Source organism: Lonchura striata, chromosome 3, assembly GCF_046129695.1.
Source record: "Lonchura striata isolate bLonStr1 chromosome 3, bLonStr1.mat, whole genome shotgun sequence".
Taxonomy (NCBI): domain Eukaryota; kingdom Metazoa; phylum Chordata; class Aves; order Passeriformes; family Estrildidae; genus Lonchura; species Lonchura striata.
In genome coordinates this window covers 16709239-16731684 of record NC_134605.1, presented here as the reverse complement: position 1 = coordinate 16731684, position 22446 = coordinate 16709239, and the positions used below count along the sequence as shown (strand labels likewise).

At 41.8% G+C, this 22446-nt stretch overlaps 1 protein-coding gene across 2 annotated transcripts in view; it reads right to left on the bottom strand.

The window, feature by feature from the left end:
* EPAS1 (endothelial PAS domain protein 1) overlaps positions 1-18314 on the bottom strand; it is a 75917-nt gene extending 57603 nt beyond the window's left edge. Inside the window, exon 1 of one of the 2 annotated variants that reach the window (XM_021544322.3) lies at positions 18021-18314. In XM_021544322.3, coding sequence (XP_021399997.2) covers positions 18021-18046 — 26 coding nt within the window. In that variant the 5' untranslated portion in view covers positions 18047-18314. Of the gene's footprint in view, positions 1-17581; positions 17667-18020 lie in introns of those variants that run through there. The other variant, XM_021544321.3, reaches the window with a different exon arrangement.
* Positions 18315-22446: the final 4132 nt, after the last annotated feature.

Here is a 22446-nt window from a genome sequence, read left to right as displayed (position 1 = left end):
GGGCATACTCCCATACAGCAGTCTCCTCAGGAGAAAGCTGTGCTGCTGAACAGAGCTCCCTCCACAGGAAGGGCAGAGCCCCTCTGCTCTTTCCCAGCCCCCAGGCAGCATTGGTGCTGCCACCTCCACCCAAAAACACAACCTCACCAAGCCTAGAGGGGCTTAGTAACAGCAAAAGGAAAGTGCCTCTTGTCCTCTCTTAAAGCTCCCTTTGCCTTAAGCTCTTCATTCAAAAATGTTCCCATACTTACTTATTAAAGCAAATGAAAAAAGGGTTGGTTTTTTTTTTTTTTTCCTATTTAGAGAAACTGAAGTGTGAACACTGTAAGATGTTATAGTTCTTTCTGGGACTTTGGTGTTAACATTTTGAAAAGGTGCATTTTCATAATTTTTATTGCACAGCACCACATCCCTAATGCTTTGAAAAACTCAAACAAAAAACCCAATACACCATAAGCAACAGTTAACATTTACTATTCACTTCTGCTTGTTCTGACAGATCTGTCAACCAGGAACCTTTTCAGAGCTCTATTTTTTGTGAGTATGGCTAAGACTATACTTCCTCACCATAGCATATGCTATATTTTAATGTTAATTTTACTGTTCTTTCATGTCATTTTTCCAAATCACATCCATTTAAGCTTTTTAAGCATACTTAAACATATAAATGTACTAATCGTTGTTATTAGACCTATCTTCTAAGAGGCTAAGTATATTGAATTACTACATCAGGCACTAGGAGAAACTCTTCCAAAACTCCTGAGGTCTTCAGTATTTAAAGAGACTGGATTTTACAGTATGCATTAAAATTGTTGTTACACACCTACAGCATTCCCTCATGTGCCCCGGTCCCTAATGACAGCATAAAAGTTACACTGAGACACAGCTTGTTCTGCTGTAATGTCACAAGGTTGGCTTTCCCTGCTGACATATGTGGGCAAGTGCCCTTAAAAAACTTTAAATTATAAGAATAAGCTAAAATAAATATTGGCCACTCTCTCTCCACAGAGAGATTTCTCCTGTATGAGAAATTTCTCATTCCCCTCTGCACAATGCCTGTGAAAGAGGTTCACAGGTGTTGCCACTTTGTCAGCTGCACCATACAGCTCACGAGAAGCACTCTAATGCTCTTTGGCACTGTGAACATAGCCACATTTCTGCTGCTCCCAGCCAGCCATTATACAGACTGTTCCCTAGATGAGAAGTTTATTCCTGCTTCTGTAAAAATTCAGCCTGAGAAACACCAAGCAAGCTCTTCAGCTTCAGGAAGGAGCAGGCACGCAGGCTGAAAATACTCGGTGCTAGGCGAGCTGCTCCCTTCTGCTTTATCTGTGAGCACAGGCATTTTGGAAGTGTGTATCTGCCCGAACACATCCTTCAAAGGAGAGCAGTATCTCCGTGCACCAAAAGCCGAGTGACGGAGCTGCTGTACCTCCAGAGATAGCTATCACTGCTCTCCCGCGGCAGGACACACGCTGGATGGGCCAGCGGTGTCCTTAACACGGGCCCGCATGAAGCTCCAGGTGTGGCCGTGTCCCCAGTGACGCCAGGGACACAGGGTGTTCCCGGCTCTGAGAGCAGATTAACGCGTACAGCTACATGTGTGTTTACTTGACTGAGATCCACATTTAGACGTGTATACAAGTGAACAATCCCGAGCTGTTTACTGGGACAAAACTCCCCCTGAATGCAGCGGTATCTGTCTGCCTCTACAGCTGAGGATTAAACCCTCAAATCTTCAGTGCCCACGTGCACATTTCTAAATCATCAAAGAAAAAGGAAAAGTGAACATGCCCATGTGACCATGGATCTCTCCAACACCTGGCTACATTTGGATTCAGAGAGCATGTGTGCCTTTTCAACACTGCCAAAAGAAGGACTAAGGCTCAGCCCATCTTTTTTGAACAGGAGCTCCTAAATCTTGTTATTCTATATGCAAAGTAAATTTCTAGCTCTGACTTTATAAGGCAAAACAATTTTTCTGAAATCACACAGGAGGAACATACACTTATTAAAATAAATTTACTGTCAACTCCTAAAATATCTAACTGTTTCCATGTGGAAAGAAAAGCCATCTTTATTGACAGTGAAATGTGTTCTCCAGCTGGCTGAATAGTGCTCAGCCCAACACCTTTTGCAATTCTTACATGTCCTCCCTAATCTTGGGGCCAACCCCAGCATCAGCTACTTCTACTTCTTCATTCATATTTGGATGGCTTATCCAGGACTCCAAATTCCATCACTGTGTAGCAAGCTTGTTGCTTTTCTCCATCGTTAGTCAAAATGTGTTGAGGTTAACCTGGTTTATTCGGCAACCATACTGTTTGGTCAAACCATACTAGGATTTCTGGCTTTGCATCCATCTGTCAAAAATGCAGTATGTCATACATGCCCCCAAGAAGTGCTCATATTCCCAGTACTATAAAATTATTTGCTAGATGTCAGTAGTATCACCACTCTATTGCTCTGAAAATTCTCCAAGTATGGCATTAGCTAGACTGTAGCCATTAAAACATTGATCCTAAGAACACAAGGTAACAAACCAGACTACAGACTACAGCCATTAAGTGACCAGGAAATCTGTCTCATAACACACATTAACTAGTAAAAGTTAATTTTCCATTAAATTAATCAGATTAAAAGACGGTGTTGCAAGAAATCATGTGTAGGCAGCATGACTTTTTCTATGACAACTGGATAACCTGGATTCATGGAAAAGATGATAGTATAAGACAATTTAAACACTATTTCACATAAGTGAGATAACTACGTCAATTCTAATACTTTCCCTTAAAATTATTCTTCTGTTTCTTCAAAGCAGATAGTATTTCACTGGAAGATCATACATAACCAGGGAACCATAACAGAAAAAATCAGTATAGTCTATTGAGTAAGTTTACAAACATACTGAAGTGACTATTTTGTCATCTCTACCCTTCAGCTTTTCAAAGCCATGCCAGGAACAAATTTGCCAAAGAACATGAGTAACAGTTTGAAAACTGTGTTTAAACTGTGTAGAAAGTGTCAAATTAGACAAACATCTTTCTGAAAATGAGTTACTAGCTCCATAAGTAAAGTACATAAGTAAAGCTCCGTAAGTACACACAGTGTTCTACATATAAGTACCTGTGCAAGCACAAATATTTAGAAAATAATCAGCATAAACACAGTGACATGGCACAAGTTGCTATGAAGTACACTTTCAAAACATACAAATAATCTAGGCTGGTAAATGGTAAACATTATCAAATACACTCTCTTCAACAGTGATGCAAAACTAATGCATATTTTAACTACAGACAATTGTAGAAACAACTTGTGTGGAAGTATTAAAAACCATCAGCATGAAAATACTGGTTTCTGAAACTCCTTCCTAACATTTCTATTGTTGTCTTTAATTCTGGATACCTGGAGCATGTTTTCAAGGCAAATGTAAGGACTTTTAATTGAGGGGCTACTAGCAATAACAAGAATTTCAGAGCACTCTGAAAATGCGCTTTCATTGTGTGCTGCCTCCCCCACCCTTAATAAACGCCTATATTTGTTACAGAAATCAGAGCAACAGCGGCACGTATTTCAAAGGTGCAGTCAATCTGAAGTCGTGCCTCACGCTTATCTCGTCACGAGGCTGCAGCAGCCAACTTTATTGCCTTCAGACATGTCGGCACTGACATACACCCCCGCGGCCGGTGGTTTCCCTTTGGAAGGGTGCTTCCATTGGCGTCACCATCGGGACGCCTCCCGCCACTGACATGGCTCGGCCGCACGTTTGCAGGACTGGCCTTTTAAAAAGTCGACCATACAAACTGGGCAGTGACCAGAATGAGCCGCAGTTATACAAGAAGCAAGGAAATATTATGCAAGACCACAGGAAGTCAGAGGAGACAGCATTCTGGGCAGGCCTGGCAAGGAGTCTGTGTGAACTTCAGCTAACAAGCAAAGCCCGGTCATTGGCGCCAAATTCAGCAGAGAACATTCCCAGTGCTGCAAAGGATAACACTCCCCATGCTTTTGCCAGTGGGCTGCATTCCAGGACGCCCTGTACCTGATGAAATGCAGATAAACCCGGGTCTTACTTTTTGCCAAGTTTTCACTTATTTTTAAAATTTGAGGCATATTTTGGTCCAACACTTGTTAGAAGTGGCAAATGGTTTATTTTCATGGCTTTGCTAATAGATCACTTGCTCTTATGCTCCCTGTAATTGCAACTACAATAAGTGACCTACAAAGAAAACGTTTGGCAGAAGCCGCATTTTTTCCACACGTCTTGCCCATCTCTACCTCAAGGCTCTCTGCTAATAGGATATATGAAGAGTATGGATTCCTTTTCCCTTGGCATTTTGGAATGGCCTATGAAAATACCCTTGGTGCAAAAGGATGACACCCACCTTGCACATAAATAACTATTTTAGTCTACTTCAACAGCAAAAGTAATTATTTTGGGAGGGGGGTTTGGTTGTTTTTCTCATTTTTGAAAGCTACCTCATACGGATCCTAATTGGAGAAGACATCCATTAAAATGTAGCAAACTTGATTTCCCAAATGACTGAAAAAATTGGCCATAATTCAGTAAATATTCATCGATTAGCAATGCATGAGTTCAGAGAGGTTTTATGCTTTGTTCCAGGATTCACCTTTAAAACATCAGTGATAAAATGCTGGAGGTGGAAATCCAGTTTTAGGTTCACACACACATACTGCCAAATAAGAAGCACAGCATGCAGAGTGTTACACAACACAAAACAATTACCAATTGTGATGAGAGTAGACAAAGCGTTCTCAAGAGAATCTATTTTATGTTTGTAATCACCCTCAAAAAACACACAATAGTACTCTCCTTCCAGCAAATACATAATACAAACAAAAACCAAACAGTAGTACTCCTCAACTGGGGGAAGTGATTCTGAGAAGTATAAGAGATCTTCAGTAGATACTGATTGCCAAAGCCAATGAACCAATTTTAAAAGTTTTCATCATTACCTTTGCTTATGGGAACATAATACACAACTCTTAACAGGAGATTCCCGCCTTCATTGCAGTTTGCACATGAAAAGGTTCCCATAACATACTGCTCTTGCAAAAATAATTAAACAAGCCCTGCAACAACACAGGAAAGTGAAAATGTTAGTGGTGACAATGCCTTCATTGTTACAGCCAGTATAACAATGCCCAAAATTAATCACAACCCCGACAATCAACACCAACGCACACACAGTTGGGCCTCTCCAACCAAAACAGATCTTTCTACAGCCAGATCCAGAGTTAAAGCTGTTAAGAAGTGAAGTTGTTTCTCCAGTTGAAGCCAGAGATCCCCACCCAGCAGAAACAAGTCTAGCTGCACTTCTCAAGGCCTGAGTGAAGTATACGTTGGTGGTTTTAATGTAGCCAGTCTACCATAGCCCACAGTATTGAGTGTTTGTATTAATCATAGTAGCACAGCAGTTTCTTCACCCAAAACCAGTAAGGTCTAAGCACACTGAAACATTTGGAAACGCCCAGAGTAAGGATCAGCCTTTTATCTGTATCTCTTTCTGCCAAATAGCAAGGCAAATAGCTCACAGTAAGTTTTTAAAACATCACAAGGGTTAACTAGTGAACCACACTACAAAAGCAACAAGCTGTTGTGCCAACAAGGGCGATAGCAAAAACACACTCCTCCAGATTCTGCAGACTCCTGGTGGATCTTGGAACCAATGGCACAACAAGCTGCGAGCATGTAGCTGGCTGACACCTGGACTTCTTAAGCCATAGCAACTCTTTTGTCTCTACAGGTAAACGGACTTGTGGCTGCAACTTTTCCCTGTAGCCATTACAATATCTACTCCCAGTTATTTAATACCCTTGAGATTGCTACAGCTCTATCAGACACAGAGGTAGACATACTATAACTGTGTAAACCTTGATCCCTTAAGGAAGCAAGCTAGAAGGGGATAATTCATCTAATCACTGTCTCATCATCTGTTAAAGTTTCTTTTGATTTCCAATTAGTTCACTGAGCCATAATCCTTATCCAAACTTCCTATATGCAATCCATATTCAGCAACAGCAAACTATAATATACCTCCAATCACAAGCACAGTAAGATATTTACTTCCTCTGAGGTGGGAGGGGAGATTGTTTTGACTCTCAGGAGCAAGTATATCTCTAGGTTGAGGCCTTCTCTTTACCTTCCTTTAGTACATTGATTTCATATTCCACAGCTTCACTAAAACATTTCCTGATATAAGGGCAAACACAGCACAATTAAATTTATTTTCCCACCAAATATTCCTTCTTACAAGTGTGAATCAGAACTGACTTCCTATACAAGTAACAGTATAAGAAGAGATGTTTGTTTTACTTTCCTCATACCTTGCAAAGGTATTTCATTTGCTCAATCCACCAGCTAAGACCTGAAGTGAAATGATGATGAAACCCTCTTTTAAGAGGGATGAAGGTTTAGCTGACATTTTATTTTCCTCAAAGGCACTTTCACAAAACAGTATCCAGGAATCTGAGGCAGGAACTGAACTCCATTTTGATAAAAGTTCTAGACATTATGAACGTGGAGGCTTTTTTGCTACAAAAGTCAGATTAATTAACGTAATTAAGGTAAACAAAGAGAAACTTAGGAAACCAAACCAACAGGAGCACACAGCCCAAATGACTCAGTAGGCCCTTTCCCTGGCTGTAACCTACACAAAATGCAATATAACATGAAATCATTTTATAGTTGCACTGTATTCACCACATGACTCCCTCCGAAGGAATGCTCTGTAATGACTTCACATTGGCAGCATTTCTTTTTAAAAGGTTTTAACAGGTCAGGTGGCAGGCACTCTTCCTCTTTCAGCTCTGCCTTTAGGTGGACTTCTTGCTCCACATTAGCTGTCACTGCACCCAAAATCCCTACTATGACCTACATGCCAATTTTGCTCCCTGCTCCTTTTATTCCCCGCATTACAAGAGCACTGACAATTTCCTATTTGAATAAGCACAATTGGCTGTCATCTGCTTCCTTTAAAATACTTTTTAAAAATGTCAGAAAGCAATAGTGCTGGTCGCTGGTTCATTGCTTCATATCTGCCATTTGAGAAGCTGGAATTTAGTTATACCATGTTTACAGTGACATTTAGGTTTGAGGGGCAGGGGATGTTGTCCTATGATTTGGTAGGCAAAGGGAAAGAAGTGTTATACAGATAACACAGTTTCTTGCAATATCTTCTTCAGGGCCTGCGCACAGTGTGCAAAGCTGCCAAATTTGTCTAAAATGTTAGGCTTTTCTCACTACACTAAACACTCCATGGGCTCTGCCTTGAGGCCCACCCTGGCACCCGTATTCAAGAGAAGCCTTAACTAATGAGGATCCACAGGCTTCAGTCTCCGTGAATGAGATTGCGTATTCTGACCTCTAAACCCATGTCCCAATAACCCTGTATGTCAGCACTCTTCTACTTTCTTGCAGTTCAAAGGAACTGAGAGCAAATGATTGCTGGCTGAAACCCTGCTGAACTCCCCATCTGCAGAAAAGACCGGTTTTGTTGTGACGGTCAAACCCACCTTTTCACTCTTATTGCCCTGTGGGTTGCTCACCTGCCTGCTCCATGATGAAATCTGAAAGAATAAAGGGTTTATCATCTCTGAGATGCTTTCAGGGTGTTGCAATCTCCTGCTGCCGCCACCAACACCCCCACCTTCTCAATTGCTTGGGGCATCTAAATTGCACATGGATCTTATATGACAGGAGGACAAATTCAAAGGTGAAGCAAACGAAGGCGTAGGTCACCTGTCAGCACGTGGGTGTAACCTTCATATTGAGGGATAATATGGAGTGCTGCAGTAAAGAAAGCAATTAACCAGGTAATATAGGAGTGAGAGATAACCAAACTCCTTCCACTTGACAACCTCCTATTAAAGCATTTTCAGGTTAGGTTTATTTTACAAGCTTCTTGCCAACGTATCTACAGCATTGTGTTAGGCATAGAAATAGAAAGCCCCTATTTTAAAAAGTTTACAGTTTAAATAAATAAGACACACAAAGGGTGGAAGGAAGGATGTACTACCATCCCAGTTTTCCAGACTGAGGAGCTAGGATAACTACAGTGATCAGTCACACCACACTGTCCAGGCTACATTATCAACGTAATGCCCTGAGTACTCTGCAGAACAAAGAGCCAGGCTGAGCAAGGGGCTTTCAGAGAGGGTGTGAAGGGGAAAGGAGACAGAAGAAGCAACTGCAGAGGCCAGACCCCACTTGCTAAAGCTGTTGCTCAGCAGCCAGGTCAGCAACTAGATGCTACTTTCACAGCCAGCTTTACTGAGAGAACAAGCTCAAGAGACAGAACCTAAAACATTATTTTATTCAGCTTTACTGTGCTTTGGCCCAGGTCCTCATGCCAGAGAGGCTTTGTTTGGGCCAGTCATGCAGCTGACAAACAAAGTAGGGTTGGGGGGGGTTGGTTTTTCTTAAATGGGAAATAATGGCTATTTCGAAACACCAGCATTAAGTTTCCCTCAAGATATCTCCACTTGCTTCTATTTCATTTTCAAGCCAGCACATGCCTAAGCAAACGGCATAGTCCCCTTTTGTGAATCACTGGCAACATAAATATGGCTTTGCTGTTACGTAAAAAAGCCAGTAGAAGCATTGAAACAACCTGAACACAGAAAGGATGTTCCCATAAAAATGTCCCTCTGATTAGTAATGGAAATAAACACATCCTTCAAATCATTCACAGGGAAAAAAAACCAAAAAACCAGATTTATTAACACAAACAGATAATCTTACAGCTGCAGCACAAAGGCAGCCCACCCACAGCTGAACCAAGCAATGTTCCTTCAGTGAAATGTGACATCTTCCACCTAATCACACCCATAGAAGTGCTGCATTAAGCAATAAAGGGGATCAACACCCCCAAATGTCTACCTTCCCTTGAAAGCATAAATAGCACCATTTTGTTAAGACCAAGTGTAATTATCTGTCTTGAGGCATTGGTTTCCTGCTCTGCAAGCAAAATTCAGACTTCCCATGTGCAAAAACTGGCAAACTCCAACTTTCTGCATTCTTTGATGTGCAAGACAACCTTACAGGACAACGGGAACTGTCTCCCAGATCAATATGGGGATTACTGGAAGAAGTAAAACAAGAGCCACATTTGTCATGATTTTCCTTTGCGACAGAGGAAAGGGAAAAACCAGCAGTAGGCAAAGCTTTGCTGCTCTTCCAAAAACCATATGGTGAAGGCAATATGCAGAGGTTATTCCAAAATGCTTACCCTTTCCCAAATGCTCTACACCTTCACTGAATTAGACAAATGAAGCTTTTCCAGAAGAATCATCTGGCAAAAACTATAGGAAAATACCAAAAGCACTTTCACCAGTTTGCAATCTTCTCTCACAGGCTATAAAACACAGTGGAGGCAACTGAGACCTTAAAAAAAAGAAACTGGAGTGGAATATAGCTGTAACTTGTCACTGGATTTGTATTCCAGAGAAATACCGCCTAAGAAATCATGGCATGATAAAGCAATTTAATGTTTAATTTCTCCTCACACATCCATGTATGACGCTGACATTCCACAGATCACTCAAAAGGCATTTTTGTTCTAAGCAAACTTCCTATCAACTTTAAGTCAATACTCATCATAAATACCTAAGAGTCTGAAGACACTGTCATTGCCATCAGCTAATGAGTTTGTTATTTCATCATAATGCCACACAAAAATCTAACCAGGAACAACAATGCTTATCATCTCAGAAGATACTTTGCTATTTGCAACGACTTTTGGATACAAATTGCACAGAGAGCTAAAAGCTGGGAACATTCCTAGCAACATTCCCTATTTACAAGTGTAGAAATAAGGAGTGGGATGGTTTCTTAACGTCTCAATGATCTTTGAAGTATTTTGTCAATAAGTACCCAATAATACCTAGAATTTACTGGCAGAAAGGGTGATACAATTGTGAATGAACAGACAGGGCCTGAAGACCAACAGCAGCCAGAGAATGTCCCAAACACAATGGCCGAATAGGATTGCTTTGTAGTTTATCATACAAATGCAAGTGCAAATGACTACAGCTGTGATACCATGAGCTTAAGCAGTTTAAGCACCTTTTTTATGGCAGTAAATACCTTAGATATGCTAAGGGTGAAACAAAATACAAGGAATGTTCTTTAAAGCATACTTCCACCACCTTTATAAAAGCTGCCTAATAAGCACCCCTCTTCATACTTGCTTCAGCTTATTACCTAAGCAAATATTTATCTTACAAGAGCATATCTTAAGTGAAAAATAGTATACAGTAATTTTTGAACACCAACAGAAAGCTTGCACCAAAATTATGAGCCCTTAATGATTTTTTTTCCATGCAGATTAAAAAAAGTTCATAAGGCCTCTGCCACAACAAATGAGCAACAGTGTTCTCTTTTAAGAAGAGAAGAGTAGGGCACATTTTTAAGATCTCATGCAACTTATTCAGGCCACTGGACTGGGCTCTTAAATTGAAACCATTCAGCAAACCACTTTCTGTGTATTAAATAATATATATATATATAATTGACTCAGAAGCTGACTCCATGAAGACAACACATGTACTAGGCCAAAGGTGGATATCACCTGGGATGACTATATTTCAAGATATAATAATATCTGCTACTTAAAGCAATAGCTTTCCTGGAAAAGGTAGACATGTCTATCTCTCAGCATATGCAGGCAGATTTTCAAGAACATGGCTCTGAAATTATCAGTCCTTTGAGAACAAGTTAGAAATTCTGTAAACATGCTCTTTTCATCTCTTCGATATTTTGACTTTCTCGTCTGTCATGTCAGGAGCCAGTGAGGAGTTATGGAGGGCCATCATTGCGATGCTTTCAATTATACTACAGTCTTTAAAAAGCTGTTCACATAACCAAAGCTAGAGAAGACCTTTGTCATTGCCAAGTCACACTTCCTGCCTAACTCAAGCCAAAGAGGACTAAGTATTTTCATCAGACCTGGTAACTCGTCTAAGCAACTGCAGTTATTGAAAGACTGGGGCTGTTTTGAATTCAAGGCTTTAAGTAGTGAGGGCCTTGTAAATAATGTAAAAGGAAGAGCCAATATTTTGGTTTAGCAGATAAATCTGAAGATTTCTCCTGAAAGGAAGACAGGAATCTGATTGAGGTCAAGCCACCAAATCAGACACATATATGTGTGTCGTAGACTTTGGTACAGTAAAGATCTGGAAAAACACCCAATTAAGTCTAACACCAGAAAAGAAAGACAAAGAAAAAAGGAATAATGTTTCACCAGTCTCCATATGTCTTGACAATTTCTCGACCCAATCCCTTCATTTTAGTCTAGCTCAAACTAGAACACTAGCTCTTGTTTCCCTTGTGCTTTGGAAAATTATTTTCCAAGAAAATATTTGTTTTTACAGAAAATATTCACCAAATGCATCTGCAGCTTTTCCAGGACTTGGTAGCCCATTGTTCAAAATTTGCACTCGATATCTTACATTCATTTGCCTAACTTTGACCGCATATATTTTGATATATTAGATAATGAGTAACAAATATTTACAATAGATTAAAGTCACGTTTCAGTAGTTGCAAATAATTTCTAAATGACCCCAGTAACCTTACTACATATATACCTTCAGACTGCCTGCTATGAAGTGCCATAAGTTACACCCACATGATTCATCCATTAGGAGAGATGCTCTGTTTAAACAAAAAATAAACCCAAAACCCAACCACACCCCAAAAAAAAGTCACCATGCACAACACTCCTCATATCACTTCTAATTTTAGCTTTTCCTTAGATAACACAATTTCCTGAAACAAAGAGACTGATCACACTCTTCTAGCTCCAAAATGTTATTGTCAAAATATTGTTGACAAGTAGTTGAATGCACACAATATTACATATCCAAATATAAAGATATAAAGCTGCCAGGGCTGTGGAGAAGGAGGTGAAAACAACCAGGAGTTTTTTTTTTTGTTTTTTTTTTTTTTTTTTTACTTTCTTTGTTTGTGGGGAAGGAGGATTTAAAGAATGAGGCAGGCAACAGAGAGCAGTGTAAGACCCTGCACTCATCCCTGTTCTCTTATATACCTGAAAAACACAAGCAAATGAATCCCAGCCAAATCCCATAAAAGTCCACTCATTCTCTCCATCAAATTCCTGCTTTACAGACTGTCCAAATTCTGGCCTGGAGGTTTCATTCATGCAAGTCAGAACTGGGATTTAGGGACATACTTGAGAAGTAGGGACTGGAAGAATAGCCAGGCACAGGCAAGATGCAGTTTGAGAGGTGTTTCTTGTTGGAAACACAATATGCTGCTGAAATCTCTTTGACCAAAGAGTCAGTTTGGTTCTACAGATTTTCCACAAATACCTGAGATTAAAACACATGCTACTTACTGTTTGTTTGAAAGCAAATCAGTGCATAAATACATACACAGCAGAATGAAGCAGCATTTGTAACTTGGGGGGTGATTCAACATATTTACGTTAGTAATCAAAACGACTGAGGAGCTGTATTATCCTGGTTTTGTCCTACTTGAGAGCACAAACAAAAGAGAAAAGTGGTTTTTCCTCCTGCTCAAATGCACAGATTTTGTTTATAAAGCTGCAACAAACCAGTATAAATCGTCCACCCATAGGCTAACATGACGTATGTGTAAAGTTTCTGAATTTTTCAAATGTCTTGGAGGCAACACCCTAAACAGTCCCCTAAATCAAAGAAAACTGCTGATTCCACATATTAGCACACAGAGAAAGGGTCAAGACCAGGGCACCTCTTTGACTGAAGATCAGACATAAAAATTCAACTAAATCAACTTTGCCTCTTGTCTGGCAAAATATTTGATGACTTTCTATAAAAGAAATACTGAATCTCTTCTGTGTCACATAAAGCAATGGACAGAGAAGCATAATAGAGATGTTAACCAACTCCAAATGCTTTGTAATAACAGTCAAGTAAATTAAATTACAAGTCTAACTGTTTTCAGGCCCAAATACGCCAATTTAATCAAAATTTATTATGGTAGATTTTGTTTCAGCTAAATTTTCTAGACCTAAATAAAGTCACAGAGGAAAGAACCAAAATCATAATTAGATTTGAGCTGAAGAAGAGCATAATTAGGTGAGTTACTTCGGAACACTACTTACTTATCTGCCAATTGGCTTACTGTACTTTATTAAGCTACTTTCCAAATGCATAATAAAATAATTTCCCATTTTACAGACTTCAGAAAGAGTCTCCATGAAAAATAGCACTGTAAATGTAAGAAATAAGTTATTTTTTTAATATATAAGCAGTTAGGGTTTTATCCTCACCAGATAACTACTTTATTATATTGCCTTTTAAACAAATTGAGCACAAGAATGATAAATAAGAGAAAACCTGTGTGATGCTTAATATTCACACTTGCACTTTCCCTTCATTTAAGAGAAGGGTTCTGTCAACCTTGTGCCAGCTACTAGGAGTAGAACTATTTATAACTATTAAGATATACATGTCACGATGAATATTGGAGTAATTAACACAATAGCATTTCACAAATAGCTTCAGCAGAATAAAACCACTCCACATATTTAATTTAGTTTTAAATACAATCTGCCTTTGTATTGCTCATTTCCTTACTCTAATATTTATCCTAAGAACAGCAAAAAGTTTAATGCTTGAAAAGTTCTGCCCCCACCACACCTAACAGCAGCTCCTGCTTGGAACCTGAAAACAAAAATACTATTTATGAATCCATCATAGTAAAAAATATTAGACCAAGATATAGAGAAATCCATTTTTGATACTCATGATGGATCTCCCGAATTCGCAGCATAAACACAAAACTGGTAATTAACAGAGTACCTCAAATATGCAAGACATTCTTAATGACCCACACAAGATAAATGTGACAGAGATGCAAAGAAAAGGACACGACACAAAGATTGTGTTTATGAAGGGCTGACAGATTTTTAACTTGCTGTAACACAAGCAGAGGCAGCCCTTGAAGCATCCCAGTGAAACACAGATCCTCAGATGCTTCAGATCACTTTGGGAGGATGGTACACACTGGGAGGCACTCACACTGCACACTATCCCCAAGCAAAAGGCATTCAGTCTTCATCAAGCTGAAATACTTTGGCTCTGTCGAGATGAAACCACAGAAGGTGGGCAGCAGAAGTTGAGAGTTCCCAAGCAGGCCAGAGCTCAGCCCAACCTGTGCTCCATGTCACTGCAGGCAAAGGCAGAGCCTGTACCCTTGGGCCACCCTCTGGTAGAAAAGCCAGCCATCTGTAGAAAGTAGAAGGGGCAGTGAGTACAGAAACAGAAGGGGAATAGCAAAGTAGGAGGGCTGTGAGTGGCCAGGGTCATTCAAGATGACCTGCAAGCTATGAAGTGCCTGAATTTGTGGTGCTGAAACGTAAATACGAATTGCTTAATGTTAACACACTATAAGCGTGTGCTAAACAGCCAATTTCAACACATTTCTCACCAGGAATTCAGGAGATCACATTTCCTTTTGATAACTACAAATAAGAAGCACTGCAAGGGCAGATGTGAACACAAGCAAAGAGAAGTAAATAAAATACATGGGCTATGCATGAGGAGATGTTGAGCAATAATAAAACTTGACCTTTTTTTTTATGAAGCTGGGTAATGTATGAAATAGTCTGCAATGGAAAGTGCTCAAAGCTCCATCAGCTAAAGTACATAAAGTGAGGTTTAAAAGAGTGTAAGAACAAACCCAAGTTGGCAAGAGAATGGACAAGATCATCGGTCACCAACAGCACAGGCAATAGGGAGCATACCTGGAAGTAGTGACACACAGAAAATGTCCTGGGGAGAACAAAACAGACTGTATGTTTCTTGAAATCTCCAGTTTAACACCTTGGCACATCCAAATGCTCACATTTCCTGACATCCAAATTATATCCATTACAAGCAATTAACTACCTGAGCTCTGGAGAGCTGTGCCATCAGGACAGTTTCCTCATCCTGAGGAGGAACAGCCAAGAGTGACTTCAGCTTGGCAAAACTACTCTCCTGAAGGAAAAGGTCAGCAAAAATTGAGGCACAAAGCATCTCATTAGAGGGGCTCAACATCAAATAAAGCCCAAAGTAAAAGGGTAAATGAAAGCAGTCTATTACCTAGACAATAACTGGGGGCAATCCCATTTCTTTACTATCTGGGCCAGAAAAAGTTAAATGGATTTTTGTAATGTTATATGGTTATGGTCACAAAATATATTGTGCAATTACATGGGGACCACTAGCACACCCTGAGCTGCAAAATTGGTTTATTTTTCATAAAACTGGAAAACAAACACAGAATTCCCAAGTACCAACACAACTGAAAAGGTGAAGCCAAATAATGCATCCTTCTCAGTGGTACTTGGGGCTTGTCCTGAGCCTGGTTTCAAACTTTTCTCAAATAGACACTGCTGTCTATCCAGAGCTGTTCATTTAACACAGCAGCCAGTCCTAACAAAATAACTGTCTTGAAAATCACTAAAAAACACGACAAGATATTGTATCAGGCTACTCTAATTACATTGGGACTTACCTACTACTTGTCATTGTACTGCACAGCTGTACAGATCAGACACTTTTCCCTTTGCTTTTACTATTTGCTAAAATGTGTTATGCCCTTTTATTTCTCCTTCTCCCAGTTCCTAATTACTGGCATTCTAAGAGAGGATCTAATACTGTCTAGATAATTTTTTTAAATCAAAAGAGCAATCATATTAATCTCAACTCTGGATCTTGGACTAACTTTAAAGGTGGGAAATCAGCCTACTGAAAGTGCCATAACATTTGTTCTAAATAAAGCAACTGCTCTTTTCTGCTGGCAAACAGAGCTTCAAATGAGGACCTGAGGATGTTCTTCAACTTAAACGGACCATTAAATGAATCATTATTAAATGAAGATTATCCTACTTAGAACATCTGTTTGACAGTAAGAGAACTGCTCCTCAACATAGTTTCAGAGCTGCCTGGAAATCTGGTAACATCATCCCACCTTTTCTCCATGAAAGTGATTTATAAATGCTATTCGCAATTTGGGCTGCTGTGTCTTATCTATTCTGTTCCGGAAAATATAGCAAACAATATACTAACTGTCAAACTCAAGGCAATAAAACTACTCTATAATAGTACAGGAAAATGAAGAAAGCAAAACTATCTTGTTTTAGCGAGCAACATAGAGTACATCCTCAGTGGGGATATCCACAGCACACTGACAGGGAGGCACAAGCCAGCTATCTGAAGTCCCTCATATGACACTCTCCCAATTCTTCCACAAACATTATTTTACGCAACAATCCCATGAACCAGATAACAATTAGCCTACTTCTGAGAGAAACAGAAAAATTGTCACTGAATGTCACAATATTCAAAAGCAGTGACAGAGTCAGGATCAGGGTTCAGACTTCAGTCCTCTGAAGCCTGTGTAGTATCTGAAGAGTATTTCCCCAAACCACTTCAGTCTGCTGTCCTGCAAGATTAGACACTGCTCAATCCCTTACTCTGCTTGAAAGAGGTTAAAACTGAAGAGATTAAAGAGTGCCCCATTAAAAAGAGGTAATACAATGAATGCAGTGCATTTCCAAGATATACACTATTTCATCCTCTTGCTTCATAAACTAACACATTTTTAACTACATTGTACTGTACAATAATTTTTACTTTTACAACATAAGACACAAAATGTACGTATATTTTTACTCTTCACTCTATCTAAAACAAAATACACTTGAAGCAACTGTTTAACTGTTTAACCTTAGTTTCCAGTAAACTGAGGAAAACAAAACTAGAGGGAAAAGGAATGATTTACACCACTACACCTCCCCTATTATATTGTCATAGGGTGACTCAATAAAAAAGGAGCTATTACACAAACAAAAACCCAGGGTTTAAAGTTTACTGCATGGTCAACTGGATAGTACGCACGACAAATTAGCAACATAAAATTCTTAGTCTATAATCCACATCTCTATAGAGAATCTATAGCCAGAACCTGTGCCGATAATCAACGGATCCTTGTAACTGCCTGCTGTATGAAACAGACTGCATCCATATCCTTTCACAGGATTTCACAGACCTTTATTCACTTGCTTAGTTTTCCCCATGCCCGTGCCCTCTCTCATCCATAGGAATTGTTTATAACTTTGGAGCAATAAGTAGATAATTCTTCTCTTAATCTCCACCTGTAACTTCTGTGTTATGGACCGCTGACTTTTATTTTGACGTTTGTTCTCAAGAACCAACTCTTCGATGAACTACAAAACCACCAGTGCGTTACTTTGATTCCCGCTGGAAGGGTCGCTCCGGCAGTGTGGGAATGTCTAGCCTGACATCCCTCTCGAAGGGCAGCAGCAAACGAGGCGCTGGGCGCTCCTGGAGCTCTCGACCCTCCGGGAAAACCCGCTGGCAGCCGAGGAGCTCCGCGAACCGCGGGAGATGCACCGCGGCCAGCGTCTCAGACTGGAGCGAGGAGGTGGCGAAATATTTACACAGCCTGTCAGTTTCACCCACGCGACTTTGATTATAAACCACGTTTTGCCAAGAGTGCTGCTACCTTCAAAACCCCCGTCCTCGAGTGAAAAACAGTTACCTACTACCTCTGTCCTCGCTGGTACCAAGCCGTGCCATGGCGTACATGACGTTGGCCGCACACCGGCTGGCTGGCCCTGCCTGCCAGGTGCACCTGCCCGCCGCCCGGCTCGGCCGGGGGCCGCCTTCCCCGGGCCGCGGCCGGGCGCGCTGCCGGCCGCGGTGCCGCCCGGCGGGGGCAGCTCCCCGGGCAGCGCTCCCAGCCCAGACGGAGCGCGGGTTACCGCAAGGGGTGCCGCGCTGCGCCCCTGGCCCTCTCCCCGCCCGGGCTGGGCGAACTAACTCAGTCCCGCCGCACTCGGGGGGAGGCGAGGCCGTCCCGTCCCGCCGGCGGTGCCCCCTCGGGCAGCGCCCCCTCGGCGCCTGCCCGCGGGGAGTCCCGCGGCCGCAGGAGGACGCAGCGGCCCGAGCAGCGCGGCGCCTCGCCCGCGGCCCCTCACCTTTTCTTCTCCTTGTCAGCTGTCATCGCGGCGGCTGCTGCCGGCTCCTGCGCCGCCTCTCGGGCCGGGGCGCGCTCAGCACCTGCCCGCGGGACGCGGGGCTCCGCGGGCGAGGAGCGGGGTCCGGTTCGACCGGGTCGCCCCCGAGGCGGGCGTACAGTCTCAGGACACTGCCGAGGATTGTACGGCCCGCCCGGGGGAGGCGGCGGTAGCGGCGGCTGCTGCGGCGGGACAGGAGCGACGCGGCGGCGGGGCTGTACAGCTCGGCGCCGCCCGCAGAAAGTTCTCACTTTAAACCTTGGGCAGCCGCCGGCCGCGGGGGCAGGGCCGGCCCCTCCGCCCGGGACCCGGCCCGCACGGCCCGGCCCCGCCGCGCCGCCGCGCCGGCCAATGGGGGCCCGCGGGGCGCCCCGGGCTCCCCGCCCCCGGCACCGGCCCGGCCGGGGGTCAGCGGGGCCGCTCCGCCCCGCCGGACCGCTCCGGCTGCGGCGGGGCTCCCGCGCACGGGCACCCACCCCTCCGCCGCTTATTTTTTAGTTATTTAAGTTTTTCGTTATTAAACTTAATTTTTTTTTTTTTTTTTTTTTTTTCCCCGCCGTGGTGTCTCCCCGCCGGTGCGGTCCGAGGGCCGCCGCGACACCTGCCCGGCGGCCGCGGAGCAGCTGCGGTGCTGCCCCGGCACCGAGCGCTGCTCCGGCAAGCGGGGAGCTGCCCCGCACTCGCCCCCTGGAGCGCCCCCCGTTCAGCCCGAGGCATGGGTGTCGAAAAAATAAATTGAATATTACGAAAATAAAAGCCACAAGGACGGTGCGGGCTTGGAGCGACGCCCCGGAGCCATCGCGGGCGTGCGGGGCCGCCCTCGGCCCGGCTCGCACACGGAGGAGCGGGAGTGTGGCAGCAGCTGGGGGCAGAGGGATGTGCAAGGAAGCAAGGGCTGTTCTTTTACCTCCCTGATGGGACTTCCTTCCTCTCCCTGTTTTTTCGATTTTATTTTCTGTGTCATAATGGATATTTCAATTCAGGCACTTTTAAAACTCGTGGTTGATGACACATGGTGGAGCGAGTCTGTGGCAAGAAGCGCCGAAGCTCATCTCGTGCTAGCACCTGCTATAGCTTGCTGGAGTTAAGATAAATGTAAATAATAAAAAAAACCCTCTTGCTTTGAGCTCTGTTTATTTTACACCAAAGCCACTAACCTTCCTAGACAAGGGATTATGAAAAATTTTCCTGATATTGTCTTTCAGCATAGCAGAAACTTCAGCTTATCCTCATGTTCTCTACATTTTTATATCTTGAACCAAATGCACACCTTTGTATTAGGCTCCACAAGGTTTTCTTCTAGAAAATGGAAGTATTGTAGGCAACATGAGACTAACAGGACTTATTTCTTGCTAATACAAATTTGAGCCATTTCCCTATGTCATTTCAGAGGCTCGTTTGTATACAATGGGTCAGAGGGTGTTTTCCTTTTCTTTTATATTGTATGAAAGTTTAAAGAAATGCATTTGGGTTTGAATTTGCATATTCTGCTCTCAAGTCTGAAAAGAGCTACACATGCTTACACAGCAACAGCCTAATTATGTGGTAACAGTTGGGTTTTTTTTCTTGTATAACAAGAGAACCTAAACAAAAGAAAGCCACAAATATTTAAAACCTAAGTAAACTTAGTCAAACAGAATTTGTGTATGCAGGACTAAATTTAACCTTCTGGGAATATGAGAATGCAACAGGATCAAAGACCCAAGTCACTCATTTCCTAGATTAAATAGACCTCTTCATCCTTCATTGATCTCTGCTGATGTCAATGCTCCTTGCTGTATCTTAAAACACTTCACTTGGATAAACAAGTTGCCTTCAAAAATCAGACAAGAAAAGCATTCAAACTGACTAAATCTAAACCACTCAGTAAATTTTAAGTATTTCACATCTAGCTCATTGGCCAGACTCCTGTTGGCTCAGCCTACATGGATACAGTGTAGTTGATTAACAGTGTAAATCTCTCATTCTCTGGGCCAGCAGGGCCTGAAGGTTCTTTGGGAGAATTTGGGAGAATTCACATCTGAGCACCACTTAAGAACCACCACCTGTCCTGTCCTCCCCTGCACAGACAGGTTGGTGGGCTTCAGCACAGGTCAGTGCCCAGAAAAACAGGAATCTTTCTGCTGCATCAGGAAGGTGAAGCAAGCAAGATTGAGTGATTCTTACAGCTCCCTCACAGCTTCAGTTCTTGAAGTTGTCTATACTATTATTTCTGGCAAATGAGCTCCCCATCTTGAACATGAAGGAAAAAAAAAAAAGGCCTGTCTTCTAGAGCTTTAGTTATTAATTCATTCTCTTTCCCAGGACTGTTCAGGGAGGGGAAGATCAAATGTATCTTTAATACCACTGTCAATTTACTAGACGCATTCTGTGGTGATAAGGGATCCCACAGCACATTTGGGAAGGCTTGCTGGGGTTTCTCCTTGCTGGATAACAGTGGAGAGAATCACATAATTGTATTTCCAAATGCATCTTGTTAGTATTTTAATTTCCTTTATGATGAGTCAGTATTTATTAACAGCAGTACCCAGCATAACATGGACTTTCTCTAACCTTATACTACTCAGAAAATTCGATAGGAACTACGCCATTAGTGAGCACATTTATTTTACAAATCTGCTCTATTTAACCACAGAAGATACAGCTGCCAGAAAAGCCAAACAAAGCCTTAAACTGACAGCAAACATACTTTGTTCTGTTGATTGCTATCAGCACTGTAAAGGCTCTTTCCATTTCATATTCCAATGTTACTCCTTACATTTTACCTTGCATTTGCTACGTTTTACACTTTGCTTAGTAGATATAACTCAGATAAAATCTCATGGAAGAGGATAAAGTCTTCGGGGAACTTCATGAACTGAACTTAACAGGGGTTAACTCCTCTTTTTCCTCCCCTCATCAAAGATTTCAGCAGAATCAGCATACCAGATGGGACTTCTTTACTTTTACTGGCTAGAGAAAATACAAGCTGCTGTGTCTTAGAGAAGATGACACACGTTCTTCCTATGTGAATTATTCTAGAGATGCTATAGGAACACAAAGTTTTTAATTTCTAAAAGCAGCCTTCAGGTGATGAATTTGAGAAGTCATTGATATCTGTCTTGTTATCAGTTGGGTTCTTGAAGGGTCCTTCAAGTCTAGAGGGGACCAGTTTATGTCAGCTGTGTCTGGACTAAACTCTGGGGAAAAGAGAGACTTACAAAAAAACCCGGTGGTGTGAGAGCAACTTTCACAGCCCACACTGAAGTTTAAACCGCATTGACAAGCTAGGAAATCTGCACAGGGTAGTGACAGGGCTCCTGGTGCTCATGGGGAACACCCCATCACCCAAACAAGATGCTGGCCGACTCCTGATTAATGCCATTTATTCTGAAACACACCAGTGATTTAGGACCAGTTATGCTGCATTGTTTTTTTCCAAGGATGTGCATATGTATGTAATCAGCCATCCAAATCAGCACTTACTCCGGTTTGAATGCGCATAGCCATCATCAGCCAAGTCAAAGCACTTCTAGTACTCCGGTTTATGTATGCATGCTACTGGCACTGCACTGACTGAAGCGTGTTGGTAAAACAGAAGTTTGACGCTGCTCAGCAATTAATGCTCCAGAGTAGTCAGAAGAAAACATGGATACTCTATCTCTTGCAGGGGAAGCATAATTTTTAAAATTAAAAGCAGCTCTTAAATTATTGAGAGGATAAAGTGTTTTAGCTTCATTGATAATCTCTGTCTGATTTATTTCTTTTTCTGGCTCCTCAATATTGCAAATTCAAAAAATTGATTATTGTAATAACAAATAATGACATTATGGGAAAGGAATGGGAGAAAAGAGAGCCCTGTTATTCAACACAGCTGATGCTTTGGAGGAAGGAGACAGCATTCTTCGCTTACTCATACCAGAGTAAGTTAAAGCCACAGAATATTTATTAAGCACAATAGCAAGTGATATAGTAAAATTTCAAACTTCAGGTTGATTTGTTAGCAGGGAAAAAGGGATCCCTATGAAATACAGATAGAATACAGAAGATCTACAAGAGAAAGCAGGGACTACTTGAGTGGAAATATAAAAAAAATGCCTGAACCATGGGGGGAAATAGTAGTAATAATAATAATAATAATAATAATAATAATAATAATAATAATAATAATAATAAAACAGGACACATAGATTGCCCCTAAACATAAACAGATATTAAGAATATCTACAGCAGCACTGCCCATTGCCCTATGCCAAAACCAATACACAATCTCTATGATATCCTGAACTGGCCAGTCTAAAATGTAGTTTTGAGGGAATGAGACATTAAGATGTTTTTGAGAGCTTCCAAATACTGAGTGCACACCTTCAAGCAAGGCTTACAGATAAGCCCCAGCATTTTGAGGCAT